At 38.6% G+C, this 27435-nt stretch overlaps 1 protein-coding gene across 1 annotated transcript in view; it reads right to left on the bottom strand.

Moving 5' to 3' along the window:
- Nucleotides 1-7017: 7017 nt before the first annotated feature.
- Nucleotides 7018-27435, bottom strand: part of MTR (5-methyltetrahydrofolate-homocysteine methyltransferase) — a 46720-nt gene continuing 26302 nt past the window's right edge. Inside the window, exons 20-32 of the mRNA XM_074166303.1 lie at nt 27162-27269; nt 23848-23948; nt 21761-21828; nt 20771-20891; nt 17769-17850; nt 16908-17006; nt 15634-15709; nt 14297-14452; nt 13435-13631; nt 10887-11087; nt 9446-9638; nt 8592-8704; nt 7018-8458 (exon numbers count right to left, since the gene is read on the bottom strand). Of these exons, the coding sequence (XP_074022404.1) occupies nt 8372-8458; nt 8592-8704; nt 9446-9638; nt 10887-11087; nt 13435-13631; nt 14297-14452; nt 15634-15709; nt 16908-17006; nt 17769-17850; nt 20771-20891; nt 21761-21828; nt 23848-23948; nt 27162-27269 (1602 nt within the window). The 3' untranslated portion in view covers nt 7018-8371. The remainder of the gene's footprint in view (nt 8459-8591; nt 8705-9445; nt 9639-10886; nt 11088-13434; nt 13632-14296; nt 14453-15633; nt 15710-16907; nt 17007-17768; nt 17851-20770; nt 20892-21760; nt 21829-23847; nt 23949-27161; nt 27270-27435) is intronic.

Genomic DNA, 27435 nt, shown 5'->3' with positions numbered 1-27435 from the left:
TAAAAGGTAGCTCTTCTTTAAAAACAGCCGAATGAAACTGCAACAGTATACAGAAAGTTAGCACAATGTATATTCACATCACTGTCAAGGACAATAAAGCTCAAAATCTCATTAAACAGTGTTTGTCTTAAAATTACGAGAGGCTTGAAATCATGAAAATGTTTTCACAGCATGTGAAAGGTGCCTCATCGGAATCAAGGCACCTTTACACCTTCCATCATTCAGAAAGCAAATCAGAATCAATACCTGGGCTGCTGGTTCTAGTCGGCAATCTCCCTCAAACGTCCCCGAGATGGATGGTTACAATTGATCGCACTGGGCCCGCAGCTGGAAAATTCATCTGTTCCTGGCTTAATAGGGTATCACCTTCTGTCAGGTAAGTGTTTCAGAATGAGAGTAAAAATTACTTTCATAGTCCCAGCTATCTATTTCAAGGAAGCTGAGCCACTGTAGGGGGTTTAACAGCACATCCTGTTAGTCCTCAAGTGGTTTTGACAGGACTTTAACACTGAATTTTCTTCCTAGATTATTGCATTAGGATTGATCAAAGTTGTGTTTTGGGTAAGAAGTAATTTTTCCATATACTTTAATAGCAGCTGGATTAGACACTAGAACATCTGCTAAGAGGTGTTCCAGCTCACTTCAGCTCCAAAGCAATAAATATGACAGCAACAGATATGCTAATCAAGAATGAGAATTAAAAAGTACTATAAATCTCCTTTCACTCTTCATTCTCTCCCCCAACATACTTGGTTCTACGAGGAAAAGCAGGCTGTTTCATTCTTTTCACTGTATGGTGAAAAATGCATCAGTACCTGGAGGCTTTTTGAGGAAAACCAAGTATTTCACAGTTCAAGAACTTGAAATTCAATTCATCTACACTGTGGTGCTTTAAACTCTATTAGAAAAATAATCCCAGAAATGCAAAATCTTCAACAAAATCCACGTCAAACGCTTCTTGTGGAATAACCAGGGATTTGGATGCAGCAGCAGGATTCTGTTGTGGGAGAAACTGACACAGAAGGCGGCAAAGCATGCAGTGTAATGTCTAAAATGACATAAAATACTGCTGATCAGACTAAAATCTGCTGAGTGTCAAAAATCTTCAGTTAGCCTTAGCTGACTGTGGATTCCTGTCTTACAGCATCGTCACCTACTGTTTATCTGAAGAGACAAGATGATATTCAGTAAGTACCTTGTACACTTTTACATCACATTGAGTTTTGAGTCTCTTGCTTCAGGGCTTCTCACCATACATATATAGATGGTGGTATTACAATTGGATCAAAGCTTTTATTCCTTTAGCTGTCCTGAGATGTGAGGAACAATGTTTAGAAGAAAGTAAAAGTAAAATAAACTAAGTGCTTACATCTATTTCCTAACTAAGGTGCATAAACACGGTTATGTTTTTGTAAGTAGCAAACTTCTTGACTAATGAGATCGGTCTGCAAAGCCTTAACCACATGAGTAAATTTGTTAGATCAGGTGTTGATAATAAAAGCTGATCTTATGGGCCTTCGAGAAGCAATGTACTTATTTGCTCTACAGCAGTATTCTGAAGAAAGCCATCTATTTGGTTACAGAAAGGTTTATGAAAGCCAAAACTGTAACAGCAGATAGTTACTGCAAAGTCATTTGTTATAAACGCCTGATTAAGTGAAGAGGACCTTGTACAGTATTTAGCAAAGCATGAGATCTCACAAGTGGCGACTTCCTGAAATAAAAGCAGCTGAGTATGGACAAGGTTGAGACAGCAGTTAAAAATGCATCCCCATCAACGACAGCAGTGAGAGAACACGTTGTACCAATCCATCTCTAAAGAACAGTTTGCTAAATAAGTCTTTTGACCGTACAGTGCAGCTTTTTATCTCTCTTACTTCCCGTCCCACCACTGCCCTAATCTACAGAAAGATATGTACATATTTGTTCTCACAGGTCATAACAGAAACAAAAGTGCAGAAGGAGTCCACCAACCACAGAGAACTGACACCTTTTCAGACCTCAGATTTGCACTCCACTTCTGAACCTCAACCTAGATTTCCAATTGATGGCCAGATTAAAAGGAATAAAATTGTCCACTCCCTGAGAAGGGGACATTTGGTAAGAACCTTGCTGAAATTCAACAAAAAGCAAAACAATATATTTTTTTTATTAAAAAAAACAACCAAAGAACATGCAGCACTCACAGGCCATTACAGAGCTCTGATTTATATCTCCACACCTGTACTGTGGAGCAGGAGAGGGAAAAAGAACACAGACCAAGTATATGAGAGAAGCGAAGTAAGAACAAAACATCCAATGAAAGTTGCATTCCCGCATACAGAAAAACTTGATCTTTTAAACACCATGAGTAAAGGGGAAAAAAAAAAAAAAAATAAAAAAATCTGCACCTACACACCCAGTGCTATTTTTTCTACTGGACTGAAGCAATTCTCAGGTCAAAATTGCACTGACATCGACATGCAGATATGGAGCTGATGCACTCAGGGAACAGCAGCATCAATTGAAAATTCTGTCCAAACCTTTTATCTAAGTAATGGTTCCCACAATTCACAAGAGGTGGGTTGTTTTTCTTTTTTTCCTTTTTTCAACATCTTGTTAATTTACTCCAGGAATAAATTCACAACCTAATTGTTATTTCCTCCTCATTCTCTCACTCATAAACATGCAAATATAAGTCCTTAATTCCAAGCACGCATTAAATTAATGAAAGCTCCTTAAAAATTGTTCTCAAATTGCATTTCTTATACTCTGACAGTATACAAATGGTAGAGGCTATAGCTTTTATTTTCAATTACTGAGACTTGATATTGAGAATACCTGTTTTTCTGAGACATATGTTTGCCATGACTCTTACTTAAATTTCCTCCTCCCTAAAGAGCTGCCTGTTCTTCTGAAATTAAGTTACCCTCTGTGAATCCCACGCCACTCTAGATGCTTTTGTTACATATAGGCAATCCTACACGCATAGAAATTTCTTCAAGTAGTGCAGCAAACTTTCCAGTCTCCTACCTAAATCATTTAATCAGCTATTTCTAGACAGCAATAGGTAAAGCCTTTTAAATCAAATGATCAGTGTTTTATAACCTGAGTTTATATTCAAGATAAATTTTTCATCACAAAATAACTGTCATCAACTACCTAAAGAATTTTAAAGGCACAGATAAATTCTGTACTTCTTAACAATTCATACCATTAAAGTATACTTCAGTTGAAAATGACATTAGTTTTATATAGGTTTTTTATTATTAGCTTAGTATTAACTGGGGGCTTGAAACAGTACAATGACAGAGGATGCAATTTAATACACATTTTGGTTTTGCTATCTAGACGAAAACAACCACATAAATAAAGATGCAGTTAAGCAGTTAGCTGTTACAAAAGACTAACATATATAGTATAAGGCTCCTATAGGCAGAGCTATTAGCACGATTTGTTATTAACGTTTTCCAACACTTCCTGGGCAAAACCTCCTCCTCCTGTAACAGCTAACCGCTTCAGACTTTAAAAGAGACTTATTTAAAACCACCTACCATTCCATTTTGGCACAACCTACAGGGGCCCCTGACATGCAGGGAAGAGGGACCGCTGAAGGGAAGAAGAGGAAGGGAACCATAGAATTGTCTAGGTTGGAAGGGACCTTTAAGATCACCTAGTCCAACCATCAACCTAACTGATAAAATACCATCACTAAACCATGTCACTCAGCACTATGTCAACCCATCTTTTAAATACCTCCAGGGATGGTGCCTCAACCACTTCCCTGGGCAGCCCATTCCAGTGCTTAATAACCCTTTGAGTGTAAAAATTCTTCCTAATATCCAATCTGAACCTCCCCTGGTGCAACTTGAGGCCATTTCCTCTTGTCCTATTCTCCTGTGACCTGGAAGAAGAGACTGACCCCCGCCTCTCTACAACCTCCTTTCGGGTAGTTGTAGAGCGATAAGGTCCCCCCTCAGCCTCCTTTTCTCCAGGCTGAACAACCCCAGCTCCCTCAGCCTCTCCTCATGAGACTTGTTCTCCAAACCCCTCACCAGCTTCACTGCCCTTCTCTGGACCCGCTCCAGCACCTCAGTGTCTTTTCTGTGGTAAGGGGCCAAAAACTGGACACAGTACTCGAGGTGGGGCCTCACCAGTGCCAAGTACAGGGGGACGATCGCCTCTCGAGTCCTACTCACCACGCTGTTCCTGATACAGGCCAGGATGCCGTTGGCTTTCTTGGCCACCTGGGCACACTGCTGGCTCATGTTCAGCCGACAGTCGACCAACACCCCCAGGTCCTTTTCTGCCAGGCAGCTCTCCAGCCACTCTGCCCCAAGCCTGTAGCGCTGCCTGGGGTTGTTGTGACCCAAGGACAGGACCCGGCACTTGGCCTTATTGACCCTCATCCCATTGGTCTCAGCCCATTGATCCAGCCTGTCCAGATCCCTCTGCAAAGCCTTTCTACCCTCCAGCAGGTCGACACTCCCACCCAACTTGGTGTCATCTGCGAACTTACTGAGGGCGCACTCGATCCCCTCGTCCAGATCATTGATAAAGATGTTAAAGACTGATTCGACAGGGAGATGGGGTAGAAAAGACCATGAGCTAAGAACAGAGATGGGGTAAGCCTGACTTCCCACACTCCCGCCACTTATTTCATGCTCTTTCTGTAGGAAGGAATGGCAGAGACCACCCTGGCATGAGAACACTCCCCATGTGCCTGATCGGGAGCTTCAGGCAGAGACCACAGCGGCAGCGAGACAGCAAACACCCCCCTTCGTTTCTCAGTCGTCATGGCAGCCCCAGGCCAGCAAGGATAATTACCAGCGTGCTTTCCACATCCTGGTGCAAGTTGAATCACAAATCCAGCAGGCCAAGTTTGGTCATCTCAGCTGAGTTCTGCTTGCACAGCTATTTATATCAGGCACGTGGCATGGTCAAGTCTCTGGATATTCAGCCATGGTGGTATTAACAGAACAAAAGAACATGGAGGCTCACGGCATTGGTTTTCCGGTTCTGCCTTTAGTGGGGCAGTACACAAATTATGTGTGAAGGCAAGATAAACACGTCTCTATTTTGTTCACAGTGTATCTTCATTTGAAAACTGGCGCCTAAAGAAGCCTAAGAATCAAGCAAAAGGACTTCGTAGAGGGGCTGAACGGGCTTTGCCGTGACATGGCTACAATGATCGACAGTATGGGAATTATTTCTCCAGTGACTGAGAACACTGTGCTGCTGTACCTGTATGGAACCACCCTCCTGAATTAACCCATGAAGTTATTCCTTTTCTTGCTCTTCAAACTCTTTTAAGACACTGAATCCACCTTTTTCAAGGAATGCTCAGGTAAATCAGCTAAAGATTTCAAAGACCGTTTCATGACACCCAGTTACAGTTACTAATAAACTAGCCCATTCCTAAATAGCAGACTTCTAAAAGTTAATATTCTACCCTCAAAAGCTTCTCACTGTTCCCCTCAGTTTCTGGACATCACTTGTGTTTTCAGGAGCAGAAAGGAACTGAAAGAGTGTACTGAGGTTCACGTTGTTGAACAAGGAAGCAGAAGATTCTCAAATTTCATCAGAAATGATGAAAATTCATTTCACTGTAAAATGGTCAAATACACCAAAAATGAGTTTCGGGGTTTTTTTAGGAATGGCCTGACCTACGGTAGCACCCCTACCCCAAAACAAGCTGCACTACAGTCTTTATAAGAGTAACAGCAGCACGGAAACAGAGCAGAGCTCAGAATGAAGAGGCAGGTTTAGGGATAGCATTCCCTTCTGACACACATAAATCATGGTATGTACCTCAAAACTTCATCTCTGGGCTGCTGGCCTCACTTACAGTAACAAAAAAACCCCAAACTATCCAAATTAAGTTACTCACAAGAATTAAAAAAGAATTGCAGAATTATTTACAAAAGCATTCTTAATTTTTCATCTCTTAAATCCTGTACCTTTGTTAGCAGCACTTAGAAAAGCACCGCAAAAAATCTTTTATGCCTTCTAAAATCGTTGGTCTTTCCTGGACAGTATCCACTCCATTTCATTACTTAAAAGAGGTATATTCTTACCATGACTTTTCAATGTAGTTTCATGGAAGTGAAATAGTCTCAATCTGGTAGAACTGTGAGACTCTTTTCCTTCACAATTTATCTTTTTGCTAGAGGGAAGAATGAAGCTTATTCAAAGTCTTATTCAAAATGTCAACTGAAAATTTAAAGTAACAAACTTTTAAAGATATTGTGCTTGGTAAAAACATTTGCGTTAAGAACAATGAGTAATTCTTCCAAACAGGTTCTCACAATAACAAGTTTTGCAGGCAAGATGAAGATCTTTATCAGTGCACGATGCCGTGTGTGAAGGGATGAAGTAACTGCACACCATTTGAAACCCTCTGCTTGTACCCAAGGTAACAGCAGCGCTGCTACACAGGTGGGCACCTACTGCTCTGTCAGTCTGATTCTGCTAAAGCTGCACTCACCCAACTGTGTGCTACTGATTTCAGGACAATAAATAATTAAACAAACGAAGCTACACAAGTCAGACTTTGACCTCATTCACACAATCAAAATTTCAGACTAATAAGGCACTCTGCTTCCAAACCTAAGAACGTGGAAGAGTGGTGGAGAGGAGACATTCCAAGCATTAAACTAATTTGCAAAAGTGCAAGTATCAAAAAGAAAGCAAAGACTATCTCAATTTCTACAGGGTATATATTTGAGGAACAATTTTTCCTTAAGACTTTTTAATTGGGTTTTTTGGCGATCTAAAAGAGAGTTCTACTGAGGAACCATTTGAGCAACAAGAATCAGCTGATCAACAAGGACATGTCTCAAATCCCTTCACATGGGAGGAGTGGGGAGAGAGAGATGGATTCATTTAGAAATTATTGTTGTAAGGCGTTAAAGGATGAGACGCGCTAAAACATTCAGTTCAGAACACACTTACTCAACTACTTTAAAAGCCCCACAGCAGCCTTTAGACTTACAGATTCATGGTACAACGTGCATATTAATTTTGACATTATCTGTTCAGATGACTGCACACACTTTATTGTTGTCGTTTAAAGGATTCTAATAGGATAACACCATTGACAGCTTAACCCTTATTAAACTGTTGATACAAGATGATTCTTTTAGCATAAAGGCAGATGAAGACATTACAAAAATTATATAGCTATTAATAGATTACAGATAAACTATTTAAAAGAACATTCTCTTTACAATACTGGTCTTTTCTTTACAATTAGAGACCAGAAAAATGAGGGGTTTCTGTCATAATATTTTACTAAATTAGCATTTAAATAATACCTGAGGCACTTTTCAGAGATTATTAAAAGCTATGAACAATTAGCTCACTCAGAGTTAAATGTGAAGAACAAGCCTATGATATTAACTGTTACTTTTGACAGTATTGCTGCTATTTGCTTCTAAAATCCAGGTACATGGAAGCTTAAAGAGTTTGTGAAGCACTGAAGTCACCTCCAAGCTTCTGTCTGCCTGTAGTAACATTTATGCTTTTCTTATACTTTTCACATACAAAAGATTGTTTATCTATGAATTAAGCCTCCCAACATAACTGTAAGGGAGGAAGTGCCATGACCCTTTATACGGAGTAGAAACAGATTGTGGCTTGCTGAAAGGAAGAGGAAGCACGAGATGGACAACCCCAAGGACTCAGTCATCCCATTTCATGTTCTGTCATAGAGCATCTCCAATAGTGCTCCAGCTTTTCAGTTATCCAGTATCAATTATTTTGATACTTCTAGTTACAATCACAATCAGAAAGCAATTTAAATAACTGGTATTATTCAGAGAGAACAACATATGTTCCCAATCACAAGACCTAAATATGGAGCAGACAGATTTTAGAAGAGGAGATCTGTTCTACTTCAGTTGTTTTTGATCACTCATTTTAAGACCTTTGGTGACTACACAAAAAATCACATTGTATTTCTGTACTGGGACTTGCCAAAACACAATTAAAATAACAGAAGTCAAATTCTGTTCTACGTATATCCACAGCCAATGGGACAGAAATTCTTGCCCCTGATTTCAAAGCCTTCCTGAGGACAGGAGGGCTCTGCAGCTTCCACATCTCACCCTATGCCTAGCTGCTCAGCTAGATGACTTGTGCAAGAAATAAAAATAAATAAAAGCGTGTTTCTGTGACTACGAGATCTGCAATGCATTCATGGTCCCAGATGAAGAGCACAGGTCAGATTTGAAATACGAGTTCTTTGATCAAAAATTAAAAACAATACGACAAGTTATTGGGATGGATGGAAGAAAGCTGTTTTCAGTGGGAAGGAGTTTCTTGTTCGATTTTCTTGTTCCTTCTGGTGAACAGACCACCAAAAGAAAACGTTTGCCCAGAAGCATCACAGTTATTCAGTATCATATCCCAAAACGGGTCCCAGCCATTTCTCCACCTCTGCCACAGACACATTTTTTCTCCGTGCATAATCTTCAACCTGCAAGGGGACCATAAAACATAATGAAGATTTGGGAACTTCAGCTTTTGCTGTTTACAAAATTTTCCAGAACGTCTGCTGGTAGGGTGGTTTTGAATGCTGTAACATGATCACAACGGACAGTCCAAGTTACCTGATCTTTATATATCTTGCCAACAGCAAAATATTTGGATTTGGGACTGGAAAAGTAGAGGCCAGAAACTGCAGAAGCAGGTATCATTGCTAGTGATTCAGTTAAGCCAATTCCTGGAAAAGAGCATGAAAGTTTTCTTATTCTCTGAATTGATAATAAGCATAAATTCAGAGCCCTTTTTTGTTGGGCAGCTTCAGGCAAACTCAAAAAAATCAAGCAGCGTTCAGATAAACTAAAACCAAAACTATTTTCCACTTCTTATCTATTAAAAAAATACACATAGCTTTAAACATATTGCAGATTCATTACAGTATTACTGTAGAGTAACTGTGCAGTTTGAAGGAAAAAACTTCAGACATTTTGGCAAAAGAAATGGGTAACGAGAGGTTCTGAAACACAGGAAGGTATTTTTGGAAGTAGCAGTGAAATGTCTGACACATAAAATATCAGAGGAAAACAAACGGAATTCATTCCTTTTTAAAGAGTTACCATTTCAAGGAGTCTGTGGACCAGGAAATACACTGCTGAATTGGCTTTTTTCCTGTTTCTATCTGGAATGTCTTCTTGCAACTGTAAGGATGCTAGAATTTTTCCCTGTGTAGCAGAACCCTGTTTGCATGCAATCTGCTAATTAGGGACACAACTCCTTCACCAAAAGCACTGGCAGTATTTTGCAAATTCTTCCTTGAACGAGGCAAAATAAAAATGGCAATGAATAGGGGAAGACAGCAACCACTTCAGTTCAGGGATTTTTTTATGTAGCTCTGCACCACCCAATTGCTGTTTTGTTCCCATTTCAATCTTTCATTCGCATAAAAACAGTTTAAGAACCTTAGTAAAGCAGACAGAGGTACCTGTGGTTTCCTCAATGTTTGCGAGTTTCCACATGGTGAGTTTCTCTGTATGGTCAGGCTGGCTTGGATATCCAGGTGCAGGGCGAATTCCTTCATATTTAATTCTGCGTAGGTCAGAGAGATCCAGCTGCTCCGTACTACAATAAGCCCAGAATTCCCTTCGAACCCTTTCATGGAGCTCCTCAGCAAATGCCTTGGAATATAATACAAAGATTTTAAAATTTTTTTTTCTTAATTTGTGCAGACTGATGCAATAGCTATTTGATGAAGACAAACAATGAGAGAGACTTTCTCCCTGTTCCCATTTTAATTTTTAAGGGGGCTCTTATCATAGGTGAGAAATTTGATAGCATTAAAATTCACATACAATACTTATTTTGCTAGTTCAAATAATTTACTTTTTTCTCTTATTGATAGACAGTGGTTTTTTTGGTTGTCTTGCTTTGAAATCTTACATACTAGAAGCGGTAAATATGTGGACAAGTAACTGGAAAAGATGAAGTTCATCAGCCTATGGTAGTGGTACATCATTATAGCACTGAAGTCATTAAGTCTTGACGATCTGGGTATCTCGTCCAGGTCTAGCTATGGAAGGCCATATCATTCCTGCATCCATACGAGTGTCAGATGTAAGTAAGTGCCGCTGCTCTTTTCAGTGGAGGACTTTCCTCTAGCTGGAAGTGAGCAACAGCTTTTCTTAGCTGCTCTACGGCTGACACTATTTTGCAAGTAATGGTTGCCTTCAGGAGAAATTTCCACTTCAGTAAATATCTCTAGATGGCATCTAATAGTAATTTCTGAAACTGTTACAAGCTTGAAATACACAGCTAGAGCTAATCTTATTTGCATCGCACTGAAGTTGCTGTAAGTTTTAACATGGTTACTCAGGTGTAAGCATGAGGGCAGGCAGATGGGGATAGAGAGGCAGGAGGGAAAGGGACAGCATTTTCTAAACCACTTCAGATAGACCTTTGAGAGCACATTTGCCTAACCTAAGACTTGTTAACTCAAAAGACTTGTACCCTGGATATATCTGCATGGTCACTATTAAAGCAGAAGGCATGTCTGCAATTCAAGAATATAATTGGTGCATCACACTTGGGTCCAACACATTCTCATGTAGATAAAACAAGACTTAAAGATAGCTCTTTTTAAACAGCCTTATTTTAAAATCTACTAAGCTCTATCAATCACCAAAACCAAAAAAAAACTTCATCATTTTGCAGCTGGAAGATACAGGCAGAAGAATCCCCTCTGGCTAAGACGAGGACTCTCCTCTCAAGACACTTTTAGCAGAGCCCTTTCACTTTCAGACTGAACAAAGAGCAGACATTACAGGCAACAGTCTAAATTTATGCTAAAACTTGAAACAGCAACCTGTCAAGCGAATCTAGTCCCCAGTCAGAAAATTTGCACAGAAACACATGATGAAACCTCGTACCTCTGCCAACCGATCGCCAAGAGCCTTTACCATTATGATGCTGTATTCATCATCCTGTTCCCTAAATTCACTGCATAACTCATCTACACCAAAGCAGGCCACAGCAAACAGGCCTAAGTAGTCACAAATGCCTGAATCCAGCGGTGCTATGAAGTCAGAGAGGCAGTAATATGGATCTGTGCAGGCAGAGTCCTTTTCAGCCTAAAGTAACAAAACCAATGCAAAAAATCAGAACATTAAAAAAAGTATATTAAATATTAGTGCATTATTAATCTAAAGACCAGTAGTAACACTAAAGGGCTTAGGGCATTTCTGACAAACACTTAACTAGTCTTTGAGCCATGACGGCTTTCTTGTACTTGAATTAGAAGAACACCTCTCTTCCTCTGAGGGTGTTTGGATCATTGAAGAGGAAAATGTCAAATGAGAGAGATGCTGTGCTGGACACATATAGAGAGATGTTTCACTTCTACCTACAGCTAGTAAGACTTAACAGCTTATTCTGCAGACAAATTATTACAAAAGAAGGAACACACTTGTGCCAACTCTAGCACTCAGATTCCACTTCTGTTAGTAAAACTGATGGCTGATGGTTCACATCCCAGTTATGTGAGCTGCAGAATTCTTCAGCAATTCCCGTTTTAGAACGGCTGAGAGAGTTCATGAACACTCTTAGCTTTTAGGCTACAAACAATGTGCTCACTAATCCAGATAAAACGGTGCCCCAGGATGTAGGTTTACACTAGCCACACGCAAATACAAACAAATTGCATCTATCACTACTGAAAAGTTTAATCCCAAGCAAGGTTCAAGGGGGTTTATGCAAATAGGAAATATCCAGCTCACTGGATCCTTTTCCAAAATGGAAAAAAAAAGAATAGAAAGAGGTGACTGAATGCTGGCTATAGCACCTAACAAGAAGTTTTACAGTTGTGGATCATATCAGCATATTCAGTGTAGGAACAGGACTGCTATTTAAAAAGTGGCACAGCTCTTGGAAATCTACAAACCAAAGAAAAATGGTCAACTCTTTCCCTAGTTTCTATGACCTATTAGGTTACAGGAAGTACCATAAAACTGAGCAAATATTCCTTCTCCATACAGGTGAAATCCACGTTAATTTTAAGGTTCTTTTGTAATGACTACAGTTAAGGAAAATTCTAAATGCATCTCCAACTTTTAGATTTACATCACATCCTTAATAGTGCCAATGCTACGGAGAGAACTCTCTGTACTGAAAGGAACATTTTATATAAGAAACAGGAGATGATTATTTTCTTTTACTTTGCCCTGGTGAAGCCTCTGCTGAATTATTAAGTACACGAGATTGAAAGAGATGCAGCTAAAATACATGGAGTGCAGAAGAACACAATAGCACAGAGTTTCACGGCCTTAATCTTTGAGAAAAGTCTGAATAAATTTGGAATATACAAGATAAAAAGACTAAGGAAAATAACAGTATTCCAATAGTAAAAAACATTACAAGAAGAACATCAAATCAGATACTCTCCTTAGGAGAATCCTGGGAAAAGGCCAGGAAAAGCAATTGTAGTAAACTTGATTTACATGGGATATCAAAATGTTTAACTAGGTAGTAAGGCCCTGGAACAGCCCTGCCTGAATGCTTGTGAGAACAGTTTATATAAACATCTGCCATGGATTGTCAAGGTACACTAGATACATCTCCATGCCATAGATAATCTGTTCCAGAGAACTGGAACAGATAAATTTAAAGTCATGTATTTCTTAGTACAGTTCTGCAATATTGGCACAGAACTCTCCTCATAGAATACCTTACTCCAGAAATTTAGGTATTTGTTAAATTTGTTTTCTGCCATGTTTGATGACTCTGAACATGTGAGCTATGAAGAAGCCGAGTCAGAAGGTAGAGGCAGAGTATCTTGAAAATGCTCAATCCATCAAAATAAATGCAAATTTACATAAGTATGATTCAAGCATGAATACTTAAAATAGTAGTTTTCTCAATCAGAATTAGCAGCCAACTAACTAATTCTAAACTGTCTCTTCATATGGTGAATTTTACATGAAAATTAAGACTATCAAAAACACTTTTCTACATCAAGCTTTATTTTCCAGGTATTTTAAGTGTTTTTTTAACCTTTAACACATTCAAGCAGAATTTTTCACTCAAGGCACAATCCAGGGATATTATAGAATTAAGGTTCATTAAGTTCTAATTTAGAGCCCAGGATCCATGTGATGAATTTATACAGCACAGTCTTTAGGACATCTTAAATATTAAAATGAAGACAGAAAACGCATGTCATATCTGAAGATGTCAAATCTATAAAGCATTTTGTAAAACTGCTACAAATGCAAAGTACTACAAATACCACAATATGAAAACCTGGGTCATCACTAACAAGATCTTGTTATTACTGAAAGAAATGGCAAGACAAAGGCTGCAGACAGATTATAGCCACCAATTTCTGCACAGATTTTAATAGGGCACTCCTGTTATGTTCCTCCAATTCAGAAAAAAAACAAAACCAAACCACTTTATTTAACAGATGTTCTGTCATTGTACCTGTTGCCTCAAGCCATAAAATTTTGCTATTGGTTCCGAAGATCCCATTGCTTCTTCTACAGCATATAAATGGATATCATCTTGAACACTTTGAGCTGGCCAGAACCCAACCACGCCTTTGGCTTTTAATTTCTTTTGATTAATCAACACTTTCAGTAGATTTTGAGCATCGTTATATACTCTCTTTGCTTCTTCACCTATCAAAAAAAAATATAAAAGAGAACCCTTTAGAAACAGCATGTTTTCACAACTGGCTAAATGAGTTTAAGAATTGCTGAAGATTGGTTCATTTTCCACATAATTCTCTGATGACTGCAACAATCTGTCAGCTACAGCAAACAGAGAGATAGCAGTGTGATTATGTCTACACAGCTGTAACAACATATATCTTGGGAAAAAAAAAAAAGAAAAACATTTCGGCCAGCACCATTCTTGTAGAGGCAAAGGATGCAGAATAACATGAGCAACAAAGAACATGTATGTGCACCGACATTACTGCAGTGCAGCAGATCCAGAGCATTGATTTCAGTGTCACCCTCGCAGTTTCATCATGTATTTCAAGGCCCACTGAATAGTTTCAAAAGGAGGCAAAGCCCTCTTGCCATCTTCACCCACAACGGGAACTAAGATATATCAAGTGCTCTGCTGCCGTTTTCTCTCATTACAGTACCTCCCTGTGTTTTGGCAGATGAATTCTAAGTAAGACAACTGAGCGTTTTTCTCCATTTATTTTTCAGCCACACTCTTGGTTCACTAAGTGTTGCTTTAAAGAATTTATTTCAGTGACACTTCAGAATCTTACTGCAGCATGGCAGGTCCATTAGGATTATTTACAGGAAGCAAATGCAATTTCAGTACTCACCTACAGCTTTATCATTAAAGATTTTAGGGAAACCCCGGTTGGGATACTTTCCCCTAAGTTGCCAGACATCAAAGAAAGGCTTCCAGTCAATGTATTCTACCAGCCTCTCCAGGTCATAATCTTCAAAGACTTTTGTGCCGACGAACTTTGGTTTAACTGTAGGAATCAGAAGTACAATCTGACATGATGAAAATAATTTAAAATTTCTCTCCTATGTGCAGCATAACTTATGCTCACCAGCCTCTACCACTGCACACAACCTCTTCCAAAGTAACTGTCTGGAATTCTCATATTGTTCCCAAGTCATACCATACTCTACAGTTACAATGTGATAAAAAAGCATGAAAGGCATATAAAGTTGAAATAGATAATTTAAGGCCTTTTGTTCTTTCATATAAATCAGTACTTATTAGCTGTTGGAATTCTGAACTTACTTCATTGGCCAAAATATTGGCTGAAACAGAAGACCAAAAGAACCTACACAACCTATCAATACCTAATATATTTTATGGGCACATACCTTTCATATTTACAAATCACACTTTCTATACACAGACATAATATGTGCTATGGTACTGAGAATAATTCTGTAAATTAGTATGTAATTTATAAGACTTTTACAACCACCACACACTTGTTCAGATGCACGTGCACAAGTGAAAACGTGAGATAGATCTATGTTATGATGTAGTCACAAGCTTTGCACTTGTTTTGCCTGTACTGTTCGCTATTTCATAACACAACCTTTTTTAAGATGAAAATTAGCATCTTGAGTTTTGTAAAAGAAATGACAGAAAGCAGCGAAGTGTTAATGTCACTGCAGGATGCAACTTCTTGTGGAATGCTGTTTATACTTCTAGTCTGTAATTAAAAAAAAAAAAAATCAAAACAAACCAGTACAGAAACTGATGGGGGAAGAATAGGAAAAAACGTAAGAAGGAATTTGACACAAATGCTATGGCAGAACGTGTGTTTCCTAAATATGGTATAGAAGCTTTGCAATATAATGACCCAGTCTGACATTATTTTGTGAAGCAGGGATTAGACTTATCTTTGATTATGTGTTATTAGTGATAACTTGTTGTTTTAGTAAGTTTTTACCAATTTTTTTATTAACAACTTATTTTTTAAATATACTGTGAAAAATATAAAGCAGAAACCGGAGGCTCAAATTTATGCAAAAAATATAAAGTCTGCTCAAAAGGATACCAGTTTACTCAAGCTGTTACAGTACTATATCCTGAGGTTTAATGAAGCATAATCTAATTAAAAATATATATAAAATAAATACATAAAATAAAAGCACAGCAACAACAAACAACAACATGTAAACTGACCTGGTTTACGGCCTGATAACCAGTCATTATGGAAACCTTTTCTTCTAGCTTGCTGTAAAGACAAGTATCTTCTTTCCTGTAAGAACATAAAAGACAATTTCACAAAGCAGCCATCTTTCAGACAGATAACCTGTAACTGTTGACTTGGTGGTAGAGTTTTACTCAAAATGGTCTTTGGGATAAATCTGACAACAGGCAATTTGAGTTCCAACAACTCCTAGTTCACAACTGTTGAGTAAGATTGCATCACAACCATACCATTATTTTTTCCTGTATACTTCTAATGAAACTGGCCTGCAATATTTCTAGTTCCTCTGGACTATACCAGAAGTTCCTTTAGTACTTCAAGTTATATGAAAACACAGCTTCAGCAAGATATTCTGCTCCTGCCTATGAAAAGCTTAGGACTGCAGTGACTCCACCACCAGTGACTGCAGCGTGCCTCTGGGGAAATTACTGGCTCTTCTGAAAGGCGCAGGAAGTCTACAGAAACTTCAGTAAGGCCCATGAATTCGCTGCTGACCTCTGCTTAAAGGAGAGCACTGCACTCACTGACCTCAGCTTAGTGGACTGGTTCCCTGTGCAAAGACAGTCTTAAACTTGGTCAAGCCAAATGTCCTCAACAGAAGGCCTCACGCTTTATCTTTCTTTAGGAAGAGATAGGTAAAAGCCAGACGACTTTCAGTTTGCTTTTGTTTATTTACATAGATAGCCTCAGAGGAGCCGTATGTTGTTTCCTATTGTTAATTTGCACAGTACATCTCCACATTCCATTGCTTCCTTCTCTTAACATTCCTCAAATGGCAGCCTCAGCCCTCTACTTTGAGACTGCTCAGATCCCTAAACAATATGAATACTTCGGGAAAGCATGGTCTTATAAAATACTCAATAGTGTGGCTTAGTATCAGCAAAAGCAACCCAATGCAGCTCCCTCTTTCCAGTTACTGCTCCAGGAGAGCATTGGTCTCCTGTATGTTGGTTAAGTTGACATGACTACCAGCTTCATGGAGATGTCCTAGATACCAGTGATTGCCCATTGAGGACAATCAAGAATTTGCCAAGCATGTGTTAGGCTCATGCAGAATTTTCCCTTATAGGTTAGAAAATTTTATTTCATAAGTGCTTCTAGAAGTTTTCCATCAATTCTACTGCATGTTTTAATCAGCACAAATATACCTGAAGGTCTTCAAAAGGAGTTGAAACTGAGAATTAGTAATGAGGCAAGTACTAATCACTTCAAACAAGAAAAGAAGCTAAAGCAATTTTATTTGTACCTTGAGAGACTCATAGTGCTCTTGTCTAATTTCTTCATATTCCTCTAATATTTCTTCAAAGAAATCATCCTTTACACTTTCATCTAAGAGCTGGGAGCACTGAAAAACGTAAAGAAAAAGCGCTAAGGACATACTGGAACATACTATAGTAAGGACAGAGTATGAACTTGAGACTAAGCTATTTGTCTTTCAAACTTTTGTTTCCAATTACTCTTGACAACACTAAACTAAGCCTTGCCACTAATTTGCAAACTAGGTTCCAAACATATGTAAGAATGTGATTATTACTGAGAGTACTGCCTCACTACACAGGCAATATTATCAGAGCCAAGTCTAGCTCTAGACAGACCCGAGAGAAGAATACTCCAAGAGTTTAGAGACTGAATAGTCGTAGAAACACCACACAGCTTGGCCTGCTTCTTTCCAGCAGGTATCTGCCGGCTCAGACTATCCGTTTGTTTGACAGAGAGAGCATCCATCCCAGAAAACTCCAGCCAGATGTTTCATAGCACTAATGTTGCCATATTACTAACTTTAGAAACATATCACATCTAATCCCATTGCTCTTCACTATAAAACATGTCAAAACTACAGTCAAGGACTCAGAATGTATCATGTCACCCTCACTGGAGAAATGGGCATTTAAATAAAGGTATCCAGTGACAACAATCGGCACAACTCAGATGAGATAACCATGTGGCAGCAAAAAACCTGAAGCAATAGTAGCTTAGAAACTGGTCTCTGTTGTGCCTCTTCAATTTTCTGCCATGATATTAAGCCTTGGAGGAAAGGATGAGAGGCACAACAGAAAAACAGGGCATATATTTTCGCATGGATGAGAAACTATAATTTAGAACTTACAACCACAACACTCTTGGATGCATCCAGGACATGAATTACAGGTGCGCTATATCGTGGGGCAATTTTAACAGCTGTGTGTGTTCTTAAATGAAAAAGAAAAAGAGTGAACGTTTCACAACTGAAACAAACAAAAAAACCCACCCCGAACAGACAAAACCCCCAGCAAAATAAATCCTGACTTAATGCATAGACCAGAACTTCAAAAGAAGAAAAAGTTATCCATCTGCTATGCATGGATGATTAAACACAGAGTTCAATAATAGGTACATAAACGCTTTTCTTCAAAGAGTATCAAAATGTTTCATAAATAATGTGCCAACTCACATTCCCTCACTGTCTTACCAGCTGACTGAAAATCAGCAACTCATTAGTTTGAGTCTCAGGAAATTCCAGTGAGAATGTTCCAAACTAAGTCTATCAAAAACTAACATTTTTTTCTTAATCTTTTTTACTCATCTTGTATTTTCCCCTCCCACATGCTAGTCTCTGGGCCTATGGATTAGCATTAACATATTTCAGTGAAGATTATTCCATTTCTGTGATGCTCTACTTCAAAACCAGAGGCACAAGCTCTCTACTCACATGAAGAAGGAATTCTGCCTGGAGTCAATAAATATTACAACCTTGCACCTGCTTGGTCAGTCAAGTCATTCACATAATAACCTACCAATTCATCCAATTATTTAGCATTTACTCATATTCCAGTCGTCATGGAAATATTTCAGCATTTAATGAAGAATCACTATATTATAGCACTTTTTGATCAAATTAAACTTTGGAGTCCTAAACTGAGACCTAAGCTGTCCCATGAACTACAGCTGGCCACCCCGGTTGCTCAGGGTCCTGGCAAACTGTGCAAGCAAGTGCAGGAATGAAGAGCTTGTCAGGCCAAAGCTCAGTTTGCTTTCTTAAATGCTACAGTCAAACACCATTTTTAAAATTAATTTAAATCAGAACCCAGGAAACGTTCTTCCACAGCAAAGATCATCTTTCTCTTCAGGTTCTGTCAAATATTTTAAGCACTTGGCCAGGAAGGTTACTGATGACTGTGCAACACAGCTGTGTAACCAACTGTCCAGGATCTTTAAATTTGCTTCTAGGCGATGCACTTCTGATCTTGGCAGCTCTATTTTTTAGAAAAAGATACTGTATCTTCTATTTTGATAGGAGCAGACCAGACACAAACAGGGCATGGTCCTAAAATGGCACTTATCAACTAATCAACTTATTAATTCCTACATTTTTAAAAAAGAAACATTACCACAACAAAACTGTCACCATTATTTGTCAGCATCTCATTTACCAAAGCAGTATAGTAAGAATGCAAATATCATCATTATTGTAAGTTATGAAGAAACTCTATTATATAAATTTTGTAGACAAAACCCAGCCCCTTTCTCTCTCTCTTTCAAACTAACTTCACTTTCCACCCTTCCAAGCACTTATGGTCTCCTTATTTCAGATAATGATGTCTACTTACTACAGGGAAAAAGTGCAGATGTTTCTTCATTAGCAACCTCTGACTTGTACACAACCTTCCAGAATGCGCACGTGACGTTAAACTTAAGATTGCGGATGTAAAATTAAATATATATTACTAATCCAGCCTTCCATAAAGAATATGTTTATTTGACATATGTTTTATGGAAATTCCATGTGTCTGGGCATCTGCATAATTATATCTTTATATACAGTTCACATGAATAGAATTATTATTTATGTATACAAAATTATACATATATTCTTCAATAATTTCCATATTCAAGGATAAAACTAGTACTGCCTTGCTGTTGGCAACATTCATCTCTGTGAATAAATTCTACAATGCTGTTGGATGCTGGTTATTTGATATCAATTACCAGGCCATAACACCCTGTGTACAAACACTAAAAAGATCTTAAGAATGGGCTCTCCTAAGACCTCCAGTTAGAATAAAGCCTTCCCCCCCCCCCCCCTTTTTTTTTTTTTTTTTTTTTTTTTTTTTTTCAAGAAAAAGCCCTCCATGTTTGTACTCAGTATCAAAGCCACAGGAAGAGACTCATATGGAGGAGAAAAAGGATATACTTAACCTTGCTAAGTCCAGAACCAATAAACACGGGTAGTGATCCTACTCTTCACTGTCTGTCAAACTATGGGACAATTTGCTAAGGCCAAAAATACAGAATACCTTGAGGTAATGGTTCTGCTCTGATAAAGAAAGCAACACTACTAACAGCTTCTAGTTATGCAAGAAATGACCTCTGCAGTCTTCTGAGCTGTCACCTACTCAAGCATATTGTAGATAAACCAGTTAGCAAAGCGTGACCCAAGGCCTCAAACACATTTGTGGTAATGTTAATACTGGGTGTCAGTGAGCTGTCAACTCCAGTCTTCAGGACATCACAGCAGCTGTATTATTTCACTCAAATGGCTTTGAGAGAACAAGATCTTAGCAGAAAAGCTCAGTCTATCAATAGCAAAATGATAACTACTTAAAGGCAAACAGCTAGAATTTATTCCCTATCAGCCTGCTTGAACAGGACTGGGGACTCAATCCAGTCGTCACAAGTGCTGAACAGTGATCCAGGAAAATACGTTAACTTTCTCAAAGATAATAGCTCCCTGATGTCAACGTGACCATTTCCAGTCTCAAAATCCTGCATTTTCTGAATGCTTTGGTGAATTGAAACAGATTAGATTATTCAATCCCTTAGAAGAACTGTATTCATATGCATACGTGCGTGACATTTTAGAAGGAAATACAATACTTCCACATACAATATACACTTGCAAAACATATAACACTTACAAAGATGTCCATTACTTGTTGTGTCCCAATGACATTTTACCTGTATACTCTAGGACTTCTGATATAAGGAAATAACATTGTCAAGTATATACATACCAGTAAGTGCTGGGGGAAAATGAGGGAAAGGGAGAGAGAAATGGCTATAAATTTTCTTTTTCCCTGGTTAACGCTATTTTTGTACACATTCCCCATCTTCCCAACTGAGATATCTTACTTAGAAGTAGTTGCTCCTCCAATCAGCAAAGGAATCTTTATTGCCAATCTCTCCATTTCCTTGGCGACAAAAATCATTTCATCCAAAGAAGGGGTGATGAGACCAGATAGGCCAATTATATCTATTGCAAAGTTACAAACAGACATACACAAAAGGTTTAGCAAATTCACTCTAGAAAGACACAGAAGCTATTACAGAAAGCATTACTTTCATACAGCAGATAGCTTCATGCATCAGACAGAAAATAGCGAGATGAAAAAGCTACCTAGTTGCTAGTCTAGAAGCAGGGTTTGACCTAATTAGAAAGCAAAAGCTTTCCAAGAATGAAAGTGATTCCAAATCCCCAGTTTAGGATTTTCCTCAAGCAGTCTTCACAGCTGCTGAACACCCACTGCTCTAGTTCCAGCAATAAATACACAGTACTTCTGATTAGCAAGCTTCAAACCTCAGAAGTTCAGCACTGAGGAGGGAAATAAGACAAAATAATTATAAGCTGTGCTCTTAGAAACAGCAAATGCTTTCAAACTTCACCACCTATGTTCCACACAATTCATCTTTTCCAAGATGCAATGGACTGTTTCAAAGCAACTGTAACTTGTTTCAGAAAGTTCATTATTTATTAGAACAATTCAGTCCTGATTTCACACTCATTGATCTGCCAGGCTGAATGCCAAGTTCTTTTACTGTTTTAAGACCCAACACAAAGTTACTTAACCTTTCCAAGTCTTCATTTATTCATCTGTATAACAAATACTAAAACATGTCTCTTGCAGTTTTCCTTCTGATACAGCTGTTCAGTTCCTTGGCCTGGGTTTCACTGAAGTGCCAAATACTAAATAATTACTACTGTTAATGCAAAAAGTTCTGATTTATCTGAAAACAGTCTGACCAAATCGTAGACAGCATAGGAATGCAATGAGTAGCAATAAAAAAATGTGAGTGGGGTTTAAAATCAAACAATTCAGGAGTACTAATGAAATCTGTCTATACCTGCTTTGTTCTCAACAGCAGCTCTCAGTATCTTATCACATGGAGTCATGACTCCTAAATCAATAACTCTGTGAAAAGAAGTGAGAGGACACAAGATTCCTTAAAAAACAGGTCAAATTTCTGCTAAAGGGCATATACAATGCTCTTACTGTAAATGACTGACTTAAAATTGAAGTTAAAATTGAGATTTTTTTATTTTTTGGTTCTCTTAAGACCTCTGTTTGGGATTGTAAGATAGGAAATACCTCCGGGTCTGGCAAAATTTTCAATACATCAGAGTTCCAAATGATACAGTAGATAAGAACATTCAAGTGTAAGAGGCTTTTTTTTTCCCTTTTCTAAATATTTTTTGTGGTTGTACTGAATCTGGCTGAGACACCAGTTAATTTTCTTTAGAGCAGCTGGTATGGTGCTGTGTTTTAGATTTGTGACCAAAACAATGCTGATAACACACTGATGTTTTAACTATTGACGAAGAGTGTTTGTCCAGCATCAAGGCCTTCACTGATTCTCATTCTAACTCCCCAGGGAATAGACTGGGGGGCGCACAAGAGGTTGGGGGTATATGCAACCAGGCAGATGGTGTAAACTAACCGAAGAAATATTCCATGGCGTATGATGTCATGCTTAGCAATAAAAATGGAGAGGAAGGGGTTTAGCAGGGGTTAGCCATCTTTTGATCAGCAACAGTCTACCCATGAGAGGTGGTGAGCTGTTGCCTTTCCATCACTTGCTTTGGTTTTTCTTCCCCTCTTCTTCCATTTCTCCTTGACTTATTAAACACGTTTTATCTCCACCCACAATTCCTCTTGCTTTTATTCTTACTTTCCCCTTTCCCTATCACACCAAGGTTGGCTGGGTGAGAGTGAGTGAATGGCTGGATGGTGCCTAGCTGCCTACCAGGGTTAACCAACAGCAGTGGCACTCCTGAAGTTATTTGGACAACACGAAAAGCTTTTGTGGACATCACATCTTATGTCAGGAACGTAAGATGATTCACATTAAGGGTTTTGTCTTATTAAAGCATACGTTTTATGAAACGAGACACTGCACTTCCCTTGCTAACATTTTAGTCCTATAAACCCTAGCCATTGCCAAGGTTTTTATTTTTTTCCAAGTAAGCCACCCCAGCCTGCTAGCTTCATTCGGTCTCACTCACACTCATGGTGACAGAAAACACCATGGCTTCAGTTCAGTAAGTCTAAATAAAGGTCAAGAAAGCCTGAAACCAATCGACAGAATTTCAAGAGATAATGAAATGGAATATACTGCATATACACAGCACTGCTACTGGCTTCAAGCCTTTGTGTTTTAAAATGAAGAGATCATTTTGGTTCTCTTTAGACCAAATTACAGCCCCAAGTCAAAAACTGTGAGAACTAAAGGAATGAACGGTAAGACAGAGTTCCAAAGCAGATTCATCTTTGTGCAACATTTGACAGACACTTGACAAAAGGGCTCTGATGGAAATGTGACCATCATTCCAACACTGCTGCCAACCCTGCTGCATGTACACAGGCCTTGAAAAAGCTAACTTTTCTTGAAGTTTTATCTTTTGAAGCTCAGAAGCAGGATGCGGATCTCATCTCTTATTTAACAAAAACATACCCCAGCAAGTTTTTACAAACAGCTTGAAAAACATATTAAAAGGTTCATTTGAATCTTACAAGACTTCCTTTTTCCCAACACAACACAAATCGCATGTGTAGTCCTGCCTACTACAATTGTCTTATCTGATTTTTTCAGACATTATACTTACATGCTTAAGGCATTATACTTACTATATTTAATACAAAACAATTACAAAAATAGATGCTCTCATCCACATTTCAATTGATGTTAAACTGTATTCACCTCAGATGCCAATTTATTAGGAAAAACAGTATTAAAGGAGGAGGCTATACTGCCTCTTGCCTCCCCATTAGTAATAGCTGGCATGATCTGTGTTCCCAACCACAACCTGGGGAAGAGAGGACAGTTCCCACGAAATCCCCTGCTCTTATCACCACAGCTGCAGCCAGCCTAATATATTGATTAGCTAGCCTTATGCAGTTGTGTTCCCAGCTACCTAACGTTAGTCTCTATACCTGAAGTTGTTGCAGCCCAGAACAACTCCCACAATGTTCTTGCCGATATCATGTACGTCTCCTTTCACAGTTGCTAGTACTATTGTACCATTATAAGGATCCTGAAAGTTGAACAAATAACACGAGAGTTAAATTACTCAGAAGCCTCAGTGTGTTTGCACAGATCCTTCAACAGCACAACCCCGATCCATGACCAAGACTCCTACTGTAACACAAGCAATTGCAAAGCGTAGTAGAGGTAATACAGTCAATATTAAAAACTATTTTAAAAGATCTTGCACAAGAATTATTCTTGCAAGTTATGTGCGTGTTATTCAAAAATCTGTGTTTAAAAAAAGAGATGAACAAAAAATCAGATCTGGATAGCATTTTGTGCAGTACAATAAATGAACTCCTCAGGTACCTCTGCTTCAAATATAAACCTCACCAATAAAGAGTTTAAATAGATTAAATGTTTAAAACAAAAGGCTATGAACACTTATAATTAAATGCCTGTTTGTGCATCAAGAACAATCTTTCAATGCAATGCTGAGAAGAACAAGAGGAATTAGCAAAAGCAGAAGAGATTATTTTTTTTATGCAACAGGAATAGCAAGGGAAACATTTCAGTGCAGTGATCAGACTACTTCAGACTATGCGAGCTGGACAGACAGGCTGGAAAAAGGATCTCCTTGAAGAAGGGAAGCTCTACTGTCACATACTGGTCCTAGGCTAGACAGCATTCAGCCCTGCCAAAGGGGACCTGCCAGCAGTGCAATAGTAGAACTTCCTACAGCAATTCTCCACCAGGACACAGGTCTTTGCGATACGTTTTTAGTTTTATAATCAGTGTTGTCATTTGGAGCAGCTCCAGGTTATCACAGTGCCATGTCTGAGTAAGTGCAGGATCAGATGACAGTAACAGGCTACTTAAATTGCACAGAATTTAAACAAAGTGGAAACCTGAGCATATTCTATGTGAAACTACAAAATATTTTTCCAGCCAGAATCTCATCTCCTTGGCAGATGGCAGAACTGGAGGCTTAGATCCTTCTATGAAGCATTTAGTATTTCTGGACAGTATCAAGTAGCTCTCTACTTTATGAACCTACACTGCCTTCTGTACTTGCGATTTTATTGGGGGGGGGATGTGGGGGGAACCTTTATATGTTACTAAGACCGATACTAGCATTTCCCATGGTCCTAACACATTTGTTGAATAAAATCCCTGGGTCCCCACCAGTGCTACTGTTTACTAAAATGTATTATCTCCCCAGTGCTCCTTTTTTTTTCAGAAGATCAGAGAACAGAGAAGGCAAAATGGAGGTCTAAGTCAGCCATCTCAGTACATCAACAAAAAAAAATTTGTAGCTGAAAATATACTGCTGGAACACAAGATAAAACTGGGGAAAAAGATTAATCAAGGACTGGGGGAAGAACAGAAAGTGCTGCCCATGTCTATCATACCCAATAACTACTACTGATTGAACTAGTGATTGATAACCAAGAAAAAAAAAAATGGATTTGCATATGAGGAGGAGGAAAATGTGTGCTGGGCAGCAAACAACATGGGCCAGAGCACACACTACTTAAAATAAACCCTATTGAGGGTACGCTGTGATTTCAATTGTCTCAAGCAAGGAGGTCCTCAAGTTCTGGGCACATATCCAAAGGGCTTCTTATTTTTGTAATCTTGATAGAGATCCACAGCCACAGCTCTTTATCCTCAAATGTAACTATCAACGCTTTGCATTTCCTGGCAGCCTGTGACTAAAACCGTCCTGGAGGTTACAGTAGCCTGGGTAACATCAGACAGATCACCTACCAGAGTCTGCAAATCATTTTCCTTCAAGTCAACATCTAACTTTGGAAACAGATGCAGCTGGATTTTTCCTCTCTCACCAATTCTCTATACAGTGACAGTTTTTTGAAGAAGGCGGCACTACATCCCTTGCCCAGCAGAAGGTAGAGGAAGCAGGACAGAAGCCCTACTTTTTCCCTCCTGCACTCCTCAGCCACACAGAATACCCTACAATCTCTTCAGAGTGCTTGCTATATTTTTAAGAACCTTTCCAATTTCACTTCACTTTTTAGCCAGGGAATTAAGCGCCAGAGGGTTCACAGTAGATCCTAATTCAATGCCTAAGGAAGCAACAGGGTAATGATTTTGGTAATGATTTTCACCGACTTCAAGTAGCATCAGAACAAACCAGAAGGTGCCAAATACTGACACTCTCATCTGAATTAAAATTAAAAAAGAACAGCATGACCAGGAGATAGATGACACATAGAAAGGTGACTCATGACAGCCAGAGAACAGATCCGCTTGAGATACTGGAGAGAAGACACCTTCTTCACATCCAGAAAGTGCATGGGAAAAGAGACTAGGCATTCTCCTCCTTCCATTAAGGTTAGTCAGGTTTGATTATCAGGTCATTTTTCTTTCTAAAATATTTGCTGTATTCATTACATTTAAGCTGACAATCACACAACAGGTCCACAGCAAATGGAAAGGTACAGTGTAAGAAGATTTCAAGGGAAGAATTAGGAACTACTAAAAAAAATCCACAGAACAGAAACCAAAAAAAATATACAAATATCACAACTTAAGAGAAATTCTGCTATTCTTCCTTTTTGTGTGTGTGTGTTAAATACCAGGTTTTGATAATATTTTAAATTACATATACTTTGTATATTACATAAAAAGTAGTCTTCAAAAACTGGTAGAAAAAACACACATATGAAAAGACAACTATATTCAGATCCTGTTTTCATAAACATTTGGCCCCTGCAACTTGGTCACGGCTATACACGCAATGAGCATACTACTCTATCATAACAAAAGGTCTTGAATCTGTGAAGAAAAAGGATGGAAGAATTTGGTTTGTTTAGCTGGCAGAATGGTAGGGGGTAGGGAAGAGCTGAATAAAGAGAACCACAGTAACAGGCTTCGAACATGCAAGAGGAAGTTCTGCAGTTCGCTGAGGGCAGAAGTAGTAGTAGCAAATAGCAAAATTTGAATTTGCTATAAAGTTAGAAGCACCATAAATAAATAACACTAGAATTAAATATATAAACGTATAAAGGGTCTACAAAGGCTTATGGCAGTCTTCAGGAAACTTGTGAGAACAGCTTAGACACACACCAAGCAGAGTTTCACAAAATTTGCACTTTATGAGTTTCAGACCTGCTTCAAATTATGCCAGATTTTCCATTTCCATAGGACTGCACCAACTCTCCAACATGAAAGCTGAATAAATGTCATTAGTAAAAAATAAGCTCCATTTTCGTCATGGCATGCTATGAAAGATTTACAGCACAAAGGACTGTCTTACTTCTTCCTCTATGCTGCCTCGTTCAGCTCTCCTTTCTTCTCTTTCTTTTTCCATATAGGGAATAAGGTGGCCAACTGCTTTCTTCATAACCCGAGCAGACTTTATCACCTGCATAGATAAACAGAGAGAGGGAAAAGAAACAACAAAGAGCAGGTATAGGAATAGCCTTGCATTTCTCACAGATTTCTTTTATATCCATTCAAACAATAAAAAAACCCCTTTGTTTGCAAACCCAGATTCCAGCTTTGCAGAGCGTTTTGTGATAGCAGGCTGC

Source organism: Numenius arquata, chromosome 2 (genome assembly GCF_964106895.1).
Source record: "Numenius arquata chromosome 2, bNumArq3.hap1.1, whole genome shotgun sequence".
Lineage (NCBI taxonomy): Eukaryota > Metazoa > Chordata > Aves > Charadriiformes > Scolopacidae > Numenius > Numenius arquata.
Note: the sequence above shows the minus strand (reverse complement) of the source record. Positions and strands in the feature narration are given on the sequence as shown.